The sequence below is a fragment of the Bos javanicus genome, chromosome 5 (genome assembly GCF_032452875.1).
Source record: "Bos javanicus breed banteng chromosome 5, ARS-OSU_banteng_1.0, whole genome shotgun sequence".
Taxonomy (NCBI): Eukaryota; Metazoa; Chordata; class Mammalia; order Artiodactyla; family Bovidae; genus Bos; species Bos javanicus.
The window spans coordinates 103,514,803-103,532,404 of record NC_083872.1 but is presented as its reverse complement, the minus strand read 5'-3'; the positions used below and the strand labels follow the sequence as shown (position 1 = coordinate 103,532,404).

At 40.2% G+C, this 17,602-nt stretch overlaps 1 protein-coding gene across 1 annotated transcript in view; it reads left to right on the top strand.

The window, feature by feature from the left end:
- The window catches only part of LOC133248195 (antigen WC1.1-like), a 64,825-nt gene that overhangs the window by 4,186 nt on the left and 43,037 nt on the right, over positions 1-17,602 (top strand). Inside the window, 3 exon segments of the mRNA XM_061418017.1 lie at positions 1,289-1,609; positions 8,745-9,053; positions 9,144-9,461. Coding sequence (XP_061274001.1) covers positions 1,289-1,609; positions 8,745-9,053; positions 9,144-9,461 — 948 coding nt within the window.

The window sequence follows — 17,602 nt, the reverse complement described above, 5'->3', positions numbered from 1 at the left end:
TGTCTAAGTTTGGTCTTTTTTTCATAGGATGGAGGCTGCTGTCTCCTACATCAGCATTTTGGTAATGGCACATTTGAGGTCTTTATTCTTTGAGAGAATGGTTTTGAGTATGGAATTTTAGATTGGTGATTTTATTTTTCTCTTTCAGTAAATCTAAGGCTTCAGTCTACTCTACCCTGACATCTCTTTTTGTTCTTGGGGTTTTAGATGTTAGTACAGGTGTTTCTCAATTTTATATACCTAGTCTTTATCTTAGTATTTTTCTTTCTGTCAATTTTCTGCTGTTATTTTCCATTTTAGTAAAAGTAAGCTAGGTATGGTGCAGTAAAAAAAACAAAAAACAAAATTTATCCTAATATAACATGTTCAGTTCACTTTGGCAGGACTTCTGCTATCGTAATTCTTCAAGCGCTCAAGTTGTTGGATTCTCCACCATTGTATTATATCCCACTGTGATACAAGGCTGCAGTATTCACTGTGGTAGAAAAATATACTGGCTCTTAAATATTTCTATGTGGAGGTGACATCATTTGTTCTGCCACTTTGTTGAATGAGCCAGATCACATGGTTATGCTTAACTTCAAATAGGCAAGGAAGTATTACTATTTCCACATGCTCATAAAAAGAGAATTTTAAATGTTGTTGAACACTAGTAATGTCTCCATCTATAATGTTCCTACAAATGAACTCCTTTTTAATGCAGAAACCAGAGTCATCTTTAAACTTAATCGCTAAAGTGACATTTGATCACTTTTGTCAAATTCCACTTGTTAGAAGTGTGTTACTAGGTACATTCGAGTGAGGATTACACAAGAACATGAACACCAGGTGGCAGGAATAGCCAGGACATTTCAGAGCCTGTTACCTCAGCCCTCAGTTCCTGAGCTGGATGAGATGCTCCCTATGGACAGGGAAGGAGAGGGACAATTCCTCCCTGGATCCGGGGCCACAAGCTGTAACTGATGGGGAAGCTGGGCCCTAGTAGCCTTGGGCACATCTACAGGGAGGGCAGCATCCAGAGTCCCTGAAGGCCTGTCCTCGGTAGTGTCCCTGGAGCTGGTTCTACAGGCTCATGAGAAACACCTGGTGCATCCCTTCCTGCCCCACATTCAATGATGGCACATCGGGAGCTTAGAGTTAGCCACGGTGGGAATGTTTATACCACAGAGGTCAATAAACTATATCCCATGCACTCTTTTACTCCTCAGAGAGCTTACATTTTAAACATACACCACTACATGGTCTCCTAAAATCTCTCCTGTGTCCTGTGTCCGTGTCTCTCTTGCAGCTCTGGAGCTGAGGTTGAAGGATGGAGCCCATCGCTGTGAGGGGAGAGTGGAAGTGAAGCACCAAGGAGAATGGGGCACAGTGTATGTTCACAGGTGGAGATTGAAGGATGCATCTGTCGTGTGCAGACAGCTGGGGTGTGGAGCTGCCATTGGTTTTCCTGGAGGGGCTTATTTTGGGCCAGGACTTGGCCCCATTTGGCTTTTGTATACTTCCTGTGAAGGGACAGAGTCAACTGTCAGTGACTGTGAGCATTCTAATATTAAAGACTATCGTAATGATAGCTACTCCCATGACGATGATGCTGGAGTAGTCTGCTCAGGTAAGTCCTGTCTGGTCTGTGTGGGGATCTCTAGCAGGAAAAGCCTCTGTCTTATTACCAGAATGACTGAGATTATGGATACAGCCTTTAGAGCATACTTGGATAAAGGATCTTTGTGATGTGTCACAGGAGACAGAGAGGTGAGGTAAAAAGTTTCATACAGATACAGCTTCTGGGTTCGACTTCTGTGACGTAGTCTCATCATGGTAATTATTCTGTTTTCTTTGATGTAATGGTCACTAGGGTGTGGCAACATGGTGGGGGGGGGGTCACAGAAGAGTTGTGGGCAACAAGGTTTATCATACTCATAGGGTCTAAAAGAGTCACTCTGCTCCATGTTGGTATGTGGAGGATGTGACAATAGAAAATGCTCAACCAAGCAATCCTGACCCCAAATGGCATGTGAAGACCCTCGGACAAGTGACCATACTAGGGGTCAGGGTGCAGTTACACAAGGAAAAGGTGTGAAGGGATTTCACTGGTGCATTTAAATGTCTCTAGGTCACAGTCAGAGGAAGCCAAAGTTGGACTTGTGGCAGAAAACAATCTCATCACACTGGTGCACCTGATCAACCGAGTGGGGAGCTCACATCACATTTGCAGGGATGTTGAGGGAGCAGGAAAATGCAGGCTTGAAGTTTACAACACAGCAACTGAAGTGCATCACGTATAAGAAGCAGTGAAGCTAAGAGGACCTGAAGTGACTCCTAAGAAGTGCTCAGTGTTGTCTATGTGTTTGACCTGTGCCAAGGTGGATGCAGTAAAGACAGCAGTGAAACTAGGGTGTGGGTGGGTGGTCACAGTATTTGACAGAGAGGCTTCTAGTTGTTATCATAATTGTGGATTAGATGTTCAGGATATTAATCCCATCAGAGCAGCTGGACTGGAGGAAGATAGGGAGCTGGTCTTAGGCAAGAATCACTCCGTCTGATGTGATCATGGGACAAGGGAGCCCTGAGGACATCTGCAGTAGTTCTTTAGCAGCCACAGCTAATCAGCTCTTGGGTATTTATATTGAGGAAGATCATTGGAAAAGTGATCTTTTCTAATCTCACCTTCAGCAGATCTTTGATGATTCTAGTTGAAGCCCTTAAGAAAACAATTCTTTTCCTTTTTAAAAGGTACTTTATTGAGGTATGACTGACATACAAAACTGCTTGGTAAGTATGCATTTGTGAAATCATTACAGCACTATGTCATAAATCTATTCATCTCTTCAAAAGTTTTCTTCCATTCTTTTTATTATTCTTATTAAAAATAATTATTTTCAAGGTGCTTTTAAATTTTAGTTAGAAACTTTTGCTTTAAGCAAACCTGTTTTCTGGCATCTCAAGTAACCTTTGTCATTGTCACAATGTCCTAATCATGGTTCCAACTGCAGATAAATTTGTGGAAACACTACAGGTGTCTCTACCATATTTTGATAAATCAGCATCTGAATGAAAATGGAGTGTGTGATGTTTGAACTTTCTGTGAAATTAGAACTCCGAATGTTGTCATCCTAAGAAGATTGATGTCTTGATATTAATTCCAGTTAAGATACACTTAAAAGTAAAGAATTGGAGAATGTTCTGATATTTAAACACTGCTTGTGGTTTGTACTCCCTGACTACCATTGCTCTAACTTAGGCTCTCACATTTTTATGAATGGTTCCAGGTTCCTTCTGTTTCTCTTTTTGTCACTAGTTCCCTCCCCTTGGTCTGTCTTTTCTGTATTTTCAGACATGTTTTAATGATGAAGTTAAGTGGTGGTGATTTAGTAGAGATAAGATTAGAATAGCTTGTCTTTTCATTATCTTAATCAAAATTGAACTCTTGGAGTTTCTTCTGCTTAATCTTAGGAGTCAGGTATGGAAGAGAAATTTCACCCTCAGTAGTGGATTGTTGGAAGTGGAGTACTGTGTTTAGGAGAAATCTAGAGTAGAAACAATGACTAGAGAAGACTGTAGAGAAGCTTGTTTGAAATAAGGAGGAGATTTCAATGAGGGGCTAAACAAATTGAGAAGGACTGTGGTGCAAGTGTTCCAAGTTGCTTCAGTCCTGTCCTACTCTTTGTGACACCATGGACCCTAGTCCACCAGGCTCCTCTGTCCATGGGATTCTCCAGGCAAGAATACTGGAGTGGGTTGCCATTTCCTTCTCCAGGGGATCGTATTCACCCAGGTATCAAACCTGGGTCTCCTGCATTGCAGGCAGAGTCTTGATTATCTTCTGAGCCACCAGGTACTACAGTACTGAAGTGCAAAATGGTGAGGGGATGAAGATGCGAGGATTGCAGGAGGAAAGATGCAGGTCAACTCATACATTCACCACAGCCTCTGTGTTACACTTCCTTCCTGCCCTCATTCTTTCCCTCCCTCTCTTCCTTTATCCTGTTGTGGGAGTAATTTCTGAGCTCTGTGGAAGTGCTAGCATTTGGAGGTTGCAGTTTTCTTAGAGGAAAGTTTTTATAATACGGATTCTGTTTATTTAACAAATATAAGTTTACTCATATTTTTCTCTTTTTTTGTATCAGATTTTGGTGAGTTGCGTTTCACAAGTAATGCATTTTCAAGGACTAGGCCCACTTTACAAAAAATTTTCAACTTAGAATAACACTGGTTCATATCTCTTATCTTTAAATGTTGGGAAGATCTATAATGATATTCCTCCTTTTGTTACTGGTGTTGTTAATTTGTGTTCCCTCTTTTTTCTTAATTGGTTTTGCTAGAAGATTATCCGTGTTAATGTTCTTTTTAAGAGAATCACTAATGGACCCTATTGATTTTTTTGATTTGTATTTGCTTTCTACTTAATTGATTTCTGTACTCAGTTTTCACTCCTCTTTTTCAGTTATGATTTTCCCTGATAGCTCAGCTGGTAAACAGTCTGCCTGCAATGCAGGAGACCCCTGTTTGATTCCTGGGTCAGGAAGATCCCCTGGAGAAGGGATAGGCTACCCACTCCAGTTTTCTTGGGCTTCCCTTATGGCTCAGCTGGTAAAGAATCTGCCTGCAATGCAGGGCACCTGGGTTCAATCCCTGGATTGGGAAGATCCCCTGGAGAAGGGAAAGGCTACCCACTCCAGTATTCTGGCTTGGAGAGTTCCATGGACTGTATAGACCACGAGGTCATAGAGTCAGACACGACTGAGTGACTTTCACTTTCCAGTTATGATTGTTGATGCTTTTGTAGATTCTTGAGTCTTGGATCACTTTCTTCTGTTTCTATGTTTATTCTAATGTAGGTATCAAGGAAGCATCAAGGTTCTAAATTTTCTTCCAAGCATCATTTTATTTTTAAGCCACCAGATTTGCTAGTATATAATTTCTTTTGTATTTTATTACCATAAAATGTTTCTTTTTTTCTGAATGTATTCTTTGTCTTATAGTCTGACTTTGTATGATATTAATATAGACACTGTATACAGCCTTCTCTGATTTGTGTTTGCATAGTATATAATTTTTTACCTTTTTAATATGTTTCTGTGTTTATATTCAAACACATATGTATTTATAGGCAGTATATTGTTTTGTCTTATTTTATCTGGTCTGATCATCTTGTTTTTTATTTGGAGTACTTAAATTATTTACCTTTAATGTAATTATTGATATAATTGTGTTTAAGTGTACTTGCCTGCTATTTGTTATATCTTTGTTCCTATTTTAATCATTGAGTGTATTATTTTATCTTAAAACTCTATTGGCTTATTAATCATATCAGATTTTTAGGTGATAATAATGTTGATTTTTTTTTAAATTTTAAAATAATTTTTATTTATTTTTGGCTGTGCTGGGTCTTCATTGCTGCATAGATTTTTCTCTAGCTATGGAGATCAGAGGCTACTCTCTAGTTGCAGTGCATGAGGTTCTCACTGCGGTGGCCTCTCTTGCTGTGGCCTCTCTTGCTGTGAGCAAGGCTCTATGGTGCTCAAGCTTCAGTAGTTGTGGCTCCCGGGCTCTAGAGCACAGATTCACTGTGGTGCATGGGCTTAGTTGCTCCATGGTATGTGGGATTTTCCTAGACCTGGGATCAAAACCGCATCTCCTGCATTGGCAGATGGATTGTTCGCCACTGAACCACTGGGGAAGCCCATGTTGAATTACTAATCTTTAATTACATTCTACCTTGAAATGACGTTATGTCACAACATGCAATGTCAGTCACTATACTTTTCTTCCACTTTGGTCATTGGTGCTGTCATTGTCATACGTTCTACTTATAAATTTATTATGAATCTTGTAGTTTGTTGCTAATATTTTTGCTTTAAATCTTCTAATAGAGAATCAACATCTAGCACAGACTCTATACCTTTGAGTGGATCCATGGTTTCATCTGCTGTCATGTCCCTTTAGCTTGAAGAACTTTCTGAGGCAGTTTTGTGTAGTGTGTGTCTGGTGGCCTCCAATTCTATCATTTTTCATTTATCTGAAGTCATCTTAATTTTCATTCAGTTTTGAAAAGTATTTTTATAGGTGATTCAATTCTGGAGTAACAAATGCCCAACCCCAATACTTTAAATATGTTTTTACATTGTCATCTGACTTTCACTGCCTCCAACAAAAAGTCAGTAAATAATACTTATCCTTTTGTTCTGCTGTATATAGTGTGTCAAATTTCCCTGGCTGCTCTTAAGATATTTTTGTTTGTTTGTTTACCACTGAATTTCAGTATTTACATTGTCATGTTTTCTGAGAATGATTTCATTACCTTGTTTGGGGTTTGTTTAGCTTTTTGAATCAGTGGATTTATAGTTTTCAATAAATTTGGAAAAGATTTCATTTATCTTTTCTTAATATTTTTCAGCATAGCCCTTATTCTGAATCTCCAAATATGCATATTTTATATATTTTTATATTATCCTACATGCCATGGAGTTTCCATTCATATTTTTCTGCCTTTTTACTCTCTTTGGTTCAGTTTAGATAGTCTCTACTGCTGTGTTTTACTTCCCAGTTCTTCTATTCTGCAATGTCTAGTCTCTTGTGTAATTAATCCAAATAATTGTTCATTCCAATACTATATTTTTTCAGTTTTAGAAGTCTCATTTGTTTATTTTTCCTAGTTTTCCTCCCTGTTTATTTTGATTGTTCATTAAGCATATTGATATTAGTGGTTTAAAGATATCTTCAGCCAATTCAATCATTTCTGTAATTTCTGAAGTTGATTTAAATGATTATTTTTTAAAATGTGTTATGGGTTACATTTTTCCCCTTTGGAAATTCTAATAATTTTCTGGTTGGATGTTGGGCATCACTAAGCAGTCCTTTACCAGTAAGAACTTTAGAAATAAATAATCAGAACACATCTAAAAATCAGGGAATTGTACTTGATGAATCAAATAAAGTTTTTTCATTGGGTTATTTTCATTCTGTTCAAAATGTGTTCCTCTAATGACCAAATGATGAACTTTTATTTTTAATAAAAAAAAAAAAATTTATTTTTCTCTCCTTTAGTTTTAAAACTTCCTTGATCCCACCTTGCCTGCCGTATGCCCCACCTACACCCTACTTCTACAGCAGTAGCTATCCTTTCTGATTTTCTTTTCCATTCATCTGTGTCTTTTAAAATTGTGTTTGCTTGTCTGAAGTGGGAGAAATGAAAAAGGATAGCAGCTTAAGTGGTAGATGGGAGGAGCAGAGGGTGATGTAATATGCTAACAACCTATTCAACAAGTGTTTCCCACAAATATTTACATATTTTGTCTGTATTGAGGCTTTTTCAACTTGGAACTCTCCAAATGATGGCTTATTTGCTCACTTCCTCCTCCTTCTCCTTCTTCTTCCTCCTTTTAGAATTGTAAACCATTCAACATGCCATCTTCTTTTAGAATTGTAAAACATGCATGAAAGAAATTAAAGACAATATAATCAATGGAAAGTCATTCTGTGCTTCTGGGCTGGAAGAAGTAATATTGTTAAAATGCCTGTACTTGTCAAAGTGATCTACAGATTTAATGCAATTCCTATCTAAATCCCAATGGCATTCTTAATAGAAGTAGAGAAAACAGTCTTAAAATAGAAGAGTGTGGTTTAATTTTTATATATTCATGAATTTCCTGTTTCCTTATTACTATTGAGTTTTATTTCCATTCCTTTATGGTCATGAAAGATATTATTTTAATATTTTTGAATTTGTTAAGACTTATTTGTAACCTAGCCTGGAGAATATTTCATTTGTGCTTGAGAAGAATGCATATTGTTCTGTTGTTAGAATTAGTACAATGATAGTATTAAAATCAATTAGCATTTTCTATGAGTCCTGTTTCAGAAGAAAAACCTTTAATAGGAGATGATCTGGAAACTCAGCTGTCTGGTAAGGTCCCACTGAGAACACACACTCTACCAGGTCCTTTGACAAATCCTAGGATTTCAAGAGAGATGGCTGGGACTCTCTCTCTGTGACTCTCTGAGTTTTCTTAACTCATCTTCTTTCCCACTAAGGTCACTGAAGAAATTAATGGAATTTTTGCCATTGAAAAGACAAGATGTGATGACATAAACACGAATTAGTAATAATGTCCATATTTCTTCTCTGGAGGCGTCACCCATCTACAGGTTGGCATCCCCTCATGGATCCAGCCTCAAGACTTTCCCTCACCTAAGTCACTTGAGAACTAGCTCCTGGGAGAGAAAACTGATCAGAATATTAGCCCCACAAATTCCAGGAAAGATTTCTAAGCTTGTCTGGATGCTAGGTCTCTCATATCATAGCCCATGTTTCTCTGGGTGGGTTCCGTTCTGCATATCTCTACTTTCAAGTGCTGGCATATTACACATTATCCTTGGATCTGTAGGTATTAGGCTGCTAAATGAGAAATTCACTTCTTCAACCAATGCTAAAAGATGTGTTTCCAGTATTCAGCCATTCCAATGATCTGAATTGGGCTCTGTAGTTTCTAGGCTCCTAGACCGAGGAATTCAGATTTCTAACCAGTCTCAAAGTGTATGTTCTTAGGATTCAGCCACTCCAAACTGACCTTGTAATCCTCCTGAATTTCTGTTTAGAAACCTGCTCAAGAAAATTCAATTATGACACTAACTATCAAAGACTCTCTACATGTTCCACTTCTAAAAAGAAAAACTTTCACACCACGGCCTGTAATGTGCAGTTTCAAGTCAGTACCATGAACACTGGTTTTGTTGTTTCCTCTTAGGATTTGTGCGTCTGGCTGGAGGGGATGGACCCTGCTCAGGGCGAGTAGAAGTGCATTCTGGAGAAGCTTGGATCCCAGTGTCTGATGGGAACTTCACACTTGCCACTGCCCAGATCATCTGTGCAGAGCTGGGTTGTGGCAAGGCTGTGTCTGTCCTGGGACATGAGCTCTTCAGAGAGTCCAGTGCCCAGGTCTGGGCTGAAGAGTTCAGGTGTGAGGGGGAGGAGCCTGAGCTCTCAGTCTGCCCCAGAGTGCCCTGTCCAGGGGGCACTTGTCACCACAGTGGAGCTGCTCAGGTTGTCTGTTCAGGTGAGATGCAGGTCAGGCCTTTCACATCTGTGAACACCCTATTCAGGTGAGAAAGTAATGTGATTTTGCTGAAACTCTGTCTTCTACCAGCATACTCAGAAGTCCGGCTCATGACAAATGGCTCCTCTCAGTGTGAGGGGCAGGTGGAGATGAAGATTTCCGGACGATGGAGAGCGCTCTGTGCCTCCCACTGGAGTCTGGCCAATGCCAATGTTATCTGTCGTCAGCTCGGCTGTGGAGTTGCCATCTCCACCCCTGGAGGACCACACTTGGTGGAAGAAGATGATCAGATCCTAACAGCCCGATTTCACTGCTCAGGGGCTGAGTCCTTCCTGTGGAGTTGTCCTGTGACTGCCCTGGGTGGTCCTGACTGTTCCCATGGCAACACAGCCTCTGTGATCTGCTCAGGTAAGAGAGAAGAAAGGGCTACTGGTACTCAGGATGCTCCTGGAGTGAAATGTTTCCAAGAGCAGAGAGTGAGGGAAAATGGACTTCAAAGTCAGATACTTCATGGTGAAATATGGATCTTCTCATTGTTCCTTCATTTTTCAGGCCAGGGCAAGAAGTGTGAAGGGGAATAATATATTTTTAAGCAACATTGTTGCTTACTTATAATCACAGAAAACAGTGTAGGAGCAGTAAGTATAGACCTCAGTATGAACCCCAACCCAGAGCAACAGAGAGAATGTCCCCAGCACCACAGTCACTGTCGTCTCCTCTCGACAGGAAAAAGCACTTACTGAACTTCTACTAACGTAGAAAGTTTTATCAATTTTTGAACTTTATATAAAATGATGCAGTATGATGCATCTTTTGTATCTAATTTCTTTAGACTCAAGATTATGTTTGGGATTCACTCATGATGTTGTATATTGTAGCACTTTATTTTTTTTTAATTACTGTAGAGTATGACTTTGAATGATCACATGGCCATGTACTGATCAATTCTACTGACAGTTTCAATCTGAGTTGTTTCCAGTTCTTGACTATTACAAATATGATATTACAACATACCATGACAATGTCTTTGGATGCAAATATGTGTTACTTACTTTCCATGTTTAACCCTTGGTCTTTTATTTTCTTTTTCTTAATCGAATGGTGTCCTTTGATGAACTCATTTCTTAATCTTATGGAAACGTAACTTGCCAACTTTTTCCTGTATATTTAATGCTTCTTATAGCCTTTAAAAAAGAATTTTTGCCTACTCCAAGATCATAAAAACATTCTCCAAGAGCGTCTTATGGAAATTTTATTCTTTTTCTCTTGCATATAATTGTGCATTCCTTCTGGGATTGATATCGGTGTAAGAAGAGGGTCAGGTTTCATATGGACATCCAATTACTCAATCTTTTTCTGAAAAGATTCTTTTCCCCTCTTCAGTGCCACCTTTGTCATAAGCAGAAGGGCAAGTATGTCTGTCCTTTTTAAGACTCTCTATTCTGTTCCATGTTATCATTTGTCTATCCTTGCACCATTACTGCATTTTCTTAATTATCATAACTTTGTCATTGTTGTTGTTCAATCGCTAAGTCATGTGTGACTCTTTGTGACCCCATGAACTACAGCTCACCAGGCTTCCGTGTCCTTTACTATCTCCCAGAGTTTCAATGGAGAAGGCAATGGCAACCCACTCCAGTACTCTTGCCTGGAAAATCTTATGGACGGAGGAGCCTGGTAGGCTGCAGTCCATGGGATCTCGAAGAGTCGGATACGACTGAGTGACCTCACTTTCACTTTTCACTTTCATGCATTGGACAAGGAAATGGCAACCCACTCCAGTGTTCTTGCCTGGAGAATCCCAGGGACGGGGGAGCCTGGTGGGCTGCCATCTATGGGGTTGCACAGAGTTGGACACGACTAAAGTGACTTAGCAGCAGCAGGAGCAGAGTTTCAAACTTTGTAGTTAGTCTTAATAACTTTAATTTACAAGAGTTACTTTATATTAACTCCTCTAACTTTGTTGCTTTTCTTAGCAACTGTGATGGTCATTCTTGGTTGCTTGTATTTTGTATCAATTTAGAAATCAGCTTGTCATTTTTGCCAAAAGAAAAGCTTAAGGGTACTTTCACTGGGATTACATTTAAAAATTTGAGAGGAGACAAAGAAATTTGAGGATGATTGACATTGACAATGTTGAGTTTTCCAAATCATTGACAGAATACATCCTTCCATTCAGTTAGATCTTGAATTTTTCTCAGAGATTTTGCCCATCTTCTACTAGGATTTCTCCTAGGTATTTTATTTTTGATGTCATGAGTATTTTTGTGGAAGTGTCCTGGCAATGAATTCTCTTTGAGTTGTTTTCATCTTTTAATTTTTAAAATTTTGATGTCATTTGAGACATTAAAATGTTGGGAAAGTTATATAAAAATTCCTTTATGACCTTTACCTGGGTTTCTAAATGTTAGTATCAATATTTCCCTTTAATCTCTGTGTGTGTCTGAGTGTCTTTCCTTCTCGATTCCCCTTCTGCCCCATTTCTTCCTGAATATGTAAAATCTTTCTGAATTAAGTTGAAGCCATGATGTTCCTTTACCCTTAGGACACTTCTGGGAATTTCCTTACAGAACCAGAGTTCAGTCAAGTCTTTAAATGTCTTCAGCCCCAGGTGACATCTAATTGCAGCACTGAAAGACCCCACTGGAAGACTGCCAAACTGAGTCTTTTTCTGATTAATGACCCAAAGTCATAAGCAAAATGAAGTATATATTCTTTTTCTTCAGCTAAAAGTTTTTCCTTTTCATGTTCATCAAATTGCTAACATTTGTTGAATCACAGAAAAAGCAAGAGAGTTCCAGAAAAACATCTACTTCTGCTTTATTGACCATGCCAAACCTTTGACTGTGTGGATCATGACAAATTGTGGAAAATTCTGAAAGAGATGGGAATACCAGACCCCCTGACCTGCCTCCTGTATGCAGATCAAGAAGCAATAGTTAGAACTGGACATGGAAATAGTGACTGGTTCCAAACTGGGAAAGGTGTATGTCAAGGCTGTATGTTGTCACCCTGCTTATTTGACTTATATGCAGAGTGTATCATGTGAACTGCTGGGCTGGATGAAGCACAAGCTGGAATCAAGATTGCCAGGAGAAATATCAATAACCTCAGATATGCTGATGACACCACCTTTATGGCAGAAAGCAAAGAGGAGCTGAAGAGCCTCTTGATGAAAGTGAAAGAGTAGAGTGAAAAAGCTGGCTTAAAACTCAACATTCAAAAAACTAAGATCAAGGCATCCAGTCCCATCACTTCATGGCAAATAGATGGGGAAACAATGGAAACAGTGACAGATTTTATTTTCTTGGGCTCCAAAATCACTGTAGATGGTGACTGCAGCCATGAAATTAAAAGACATCTGCTCCTTGGAAGAAAAGCTACGACAAACCTGCTGCTGCTAAGTCACTTCAGTCGTGTCCGACTCTTTGCGACCCCAGAGATGGCAGCCCACCAGGCTCCCACTTCCCTGGGATTCTCCAGGCAAGAACACTGGAGTGGGTTGCCGTTTCTTTCTCCAATGCATGAAAGTGAAAAGTGAAAGTGAAGTCGCTCAGTCGTGTCCGACTCTTTAGCGACCCCATGGACTGCAGCCTACCAGGCTCCTCCACCCATGGGATTCTCCAGGCAAGAGTACTGGAGTGGGGTGCCATTGCCTTCTCCGACAAACCTAGATAGCATATTAAAAAGCAGAGACATTACTTTGCTGACAATTGTCCATTTGGTCAAATCTGTGGCTTTTCCAGTAGGCATTTATGGATGTAAGAGTTGGACCATAAAGAAGGCTGAGCGCCAAAGAATTGATGCTTTTGAACTGTGGTGTTGGAGAAGACTGCTCTGAGTCCCCTGGACTGCAAGGAGATCAAACCAGTAGGTCCTAATGGAAATCAGTCCTGAATATTTATTGGAAGGACTGATTCTGAAGCTGAAGCTGCAATACTTTGGCTACCTGATGAGAAGAATTGACTCATTGGAAAAGACCCTGATGCTGTAAGATTGAGGGTGGGAGAAGAAAGGGATGACAGAGGATGAGATGGTTGGATGGCATCACCGACTTGATGGACATGAGTTTGAGCAAGCTCCAGGAGTTGGTGATGGACAGGGAAGTCTGGCGAGGTGCAGCCAATGGGGTCACAAAGAGTTGGACATGACTGAGTGACTGAACTGAACTGGGCTAAATTTTGGGGGAAAATCTTCTATACAACAATGTCACCAGAACTCTTGTCATGTGACCTGAATTTCTACATTGAAGACTATCCTCTGATCTTGCACTGTGATGTTTCCACCTTATGCTGAGCTAGTGCATGACTACTATTATTCTTTAGTTCTTAATTTCAGCTAACACATTTTTCAGCTCTAGATGTACTTCACTTTTGTTATTTCTGTGCAAAGATACACATTTTGTTTATTATTTCCATAAACACTTTAATCATGGCTATTTAAATTCTCTGTCAGGTAAATCTAGCAGGTGAAAAATCTGGGAAATTCTTTCCAATGCCTCCTTTTTCCTTTCTGTTTTTCACGAGATCTATTTTATTTAAGTGTTTGCTTTAAAGTTAGACATTGAAGAAATTGTAGAAATCTTTCAGAAAGAATTTTGTTTTGCTTTTACTTCGGGATAGATTTGGCCTTCCTTGGTGACTCAGATGGTAAAAAATCTGCCTGCAATGTGGGAGATCTGGGTTTGACCCCTGGATTGGGAAGATCCCCTGGAGGAGGGCATGGCAAGCCACTCCAGTATTCTTGCTTGAAAAATCCTATGGGCAGAGGAGCCTGGTGGGCTATAGTCCATGGGGGTCACAAACAGTTTGACATGACTGAGCAACTAAGCACAGCACAGGGATAGATATAGGGATACAACAACTTATTTAACTCATTCTTATAGCAACACTTGGGTTAAAACAAAAATTGTGATACTGTCAGAAGCAGAACTCTCCACACAGAAGGTGAACAATAAGAGTATGATAACTTTACTGCTGGGTCACCGCTTTCATAGCAAACATCCTCTTCCAACAACACAAGAGAAGATTCTACACATGGACATCACCAGATGGTCAACACCGAAATCATATTGATTATATTCGTTGCAGCCAAAGATGGAAAAGCTCTATACAGGCAGCAAAAACAAGACTGAGAGCTGACTGTAGCTCAGATCATGAACTCCTTATTGCCAAATTCAGACTTAAATTGAAGAAAGTGGGGAAAACCACTAGACCATTCATGTATGATCTAAATCAAGTCCCTTATGACTATACAGTGGAAGTGAGAAGTAGATTTAAGGGACTAGATCTGATAGACAGAGTGCCTGATGAACTATGGACAGAGGTTCGTGACATTGCACAGGAGACAGAAATCAAGACCATCCCCAAGAAGAAATGCAAAAAAGGAAAATGGCTGTCTGAGGAGGCCTTCCAAATAGGTGTGAAAAGAAGTGAAGCAAAAAGCAAAGGAGAAAAGGAAAGATACCCATATGAATGCAGGGTTCCAAAGAATAGCAAGGAGATAAGAAAGCCTTTCTCAGTGATCAATGCAAAGAAATAGAGGAAAACAACAGAATTGGAAAGACTAGAGATCTCTTCAAGAAAATTAGAGATACCAAGGGAACATTTTATGCAAAGATGGGGTCAATAAAGGATAGAAATGGTATGGACCTAACAGAAGCAGAAGATATTAAGAAGAGGTGGCAAGAATACATAGAACTATACAAAAAAGATCTTCACAACCTGAATAATTGCCGAGGTCCAGCCCCGGCTGATCCAGGGTATTCGAAGGAGAGACGGCCTAGGCGACTATTCAAATGTTAATTAGAGATATAAGAGTAATAGAATGAGGATAGCTCAGTAGGAAAATTCAGTGGAGAAAAGAGGCTGAGTAGCTTGGTTTATGTGGAAAATCAGTATAACCTGTGACACCAGGTTAGCTCTGACCATGGAGGCCGCAGGCACCCTCTCGAATAGCGGAAGGTGCCCCACTTTAGACACCTTCTTGAGTGGGTCTTAGAAGCCCAGGCAGATAAATGGTCGCAGAGGATATCCACGTTCCAGATGGAGACTTCAGCCAGAAGTTAAAGGGAAGAATGACATGGGGAGACCAAGCGTTGGTGAGCAAGGCCCGTAGCTTTATTTTTAACAGGGACTTATATACCCTAAGTTACACATAGAGGATAATAGGGGATGCAAAGTCAGTAGTTTTTGATCCTTATCAAAAACCAAGGTTTCTTTCCTGCAAATTTATTATATACAAATGGTTTAGGTGATTTACATCATCTTCTGGCCAGAAGGCCTATTAACATTTTATGACTCTTGACAAGGACTTATCAACAAAGACTTATTTTCTCTAAGAGTAATTATTTTAAGGTTTGGCGCCATCTTCCGAAGATAAAATTGCATTCCTATAGGGCAGATGTGTAATGGGTTTACAACAAAGGAAAGAATTTATTACCTTAAGGGTCTAAAGTTACTAACACCAAGGCCATTACTTATTTTTTCTACGTACCAACTGTATTAATTAATACACATTCAAGGATACAATTCAGGGGATGTGGAAACTCTGCAACAAGCATTGGCTCATCAATGAAATCCTTTACTAGTTTATTCTGACAGTTTCTAACTCTCTGAGAGGTTCTAAACTATTTGAATATCTTAAGCTTCCTGTGTCTCTCGAGGTTGGGAGACTGTAAACAATCGTATACATAGCTGTAGGAGTCCGGGTAAACTTGTCAGGCGAGTTAGAGAGCCATCTGAGGGGTTTGGATTTAAACACTCCTAATTGCCCAGGAACTTTATTAATTGGAGCTGTAAGTTAACTCTTTGACAGAGAGAGCGAGATGGTGGTGGGGGACAGCCCCCAGTAAAGTCAGAGGTGAGAGCACAAAGCAATAAAGTAGGCAGACTCTGGTTTTTGGTGGGTAGATGCTCGAGAATATCCGGGGGACTCCTGAGGCTCGATCCCGCCTTTGCGTATGCCGAGCCTCCTTCCTCATGACCTTTGTCATGAGTGGAATGCCTCACCAGCTCCCGGCAGATAATGATGATGGTGTGATCACTCACACTCACCTAGAGCCAGACATCCTGGAATGTGAAGTCAAGTGGGCATTAGGAAGCATCACTACTAACAAAGCTAGTGGAGGTGATGGAATTCCAGTTGAGCTCTTTCAAATCTGAAAGATGATGCTGTGAAAGTGCTGCATGCAATATGTCAGCAAATTTGGAAAACTCAGCAGTGGCCACAGGACTGGAAAAGGTCACTTTTCATTCCAATCCCAAAGAATGCTCAAACTACTGCACAATTGCACTCATCTCACATGCTAGGAAAGTAATGCTCAAAATTGTCCAAGCCAGGCTTCAGCAATATGTGATCCATGAACTTCCAGATGTTCAAGCTGGTTTTAGAAAAGGCAGAGGAACCAGAGATCAAATTGCCAACATCTGCTGGATCATCAAAAAAGCAAGAGAGTTCCAGAAAAACATTTATTTTTGCTTTATTGACTATGCCAAAGCCTTTGACTGTGTGGATCACAATAAACTGTGGAAAATTCTGAAAGAGATGGGAATACCAGACCACCTGACCTGCCTCTTGAGAAACCTGTATGCATGTCATAAAGCAACAGTTAGAACTGGACATGGAACAGCAGACTGGTTCCAAATAGGAAAAGGAGTACCTCAAGGCTGTATATTGTCATCCTGCTTATTTAACTTATATGCAGAGTACATCATGAGAAATGCTGGGCTGCATGAAGCACAAGCTGGAATCAAGATTGCTGGGAGAAATATCAATAACCTCAGATATGCAGATGACACCACCCTTATGGCAGAAAGTGAAGAACTGAAAAGCCTCTTGATGAAGGTGAAAGAGGAGAGTGAAAAAGTTGGCTTAAAGCTCAACATTCAGAAAATGAAAATCATGGCATCTGGCGCCATCACTTTGTGGGAAATACATGGGGAAACAGTGGAAGAAGTGGCTGACTTTATTTTTTGGGCTCCAAAATCACTGCAGAAGGTGACTGCAGCCAAGAACTTAAAAGACGCTTACTCCTTGGAAGGAAAGTTATAACCAACCTAGACAGCATATTAAAAAGCAGAGACAATACTTTGTCAACAAAGGTCCATCTAGTCAGAAGCTATGGTTTTTCCAGTAGTCATGTATGGATATGAGAGTTGGACTATAAAGAAAGCTGAGCACCAAAGAATTGATGCTTTGAACTGTGGTGTTGGCGAAGACTCTCGAGAGTCCCTTGGACTGCAAGGAGATCCAACCAGTCCATCTTAGAAGAGATCAGTCCTGGGTGTTCATTGGAAGGACTGATGAAGCTGAAACTCCCAGTACTTTGGCTACCTGATGTGAAGAACTCTATCATGTGAAAAGGCCCTGATGCTGGGAAAGAGTGATGGCAGGAGGAGAAGGGGAGGATAGAGGATGAGATGGTTGGGTGGTATCATCGACTGGATGGACATGGGTTTGGGTGGACTCCGGGAGTTGGTGATGGACAAGGAGGCCTTGCGTGCTGTGGTTCATGGGGTTGCAAAGAGTCAGACACGACTGAGTGAATG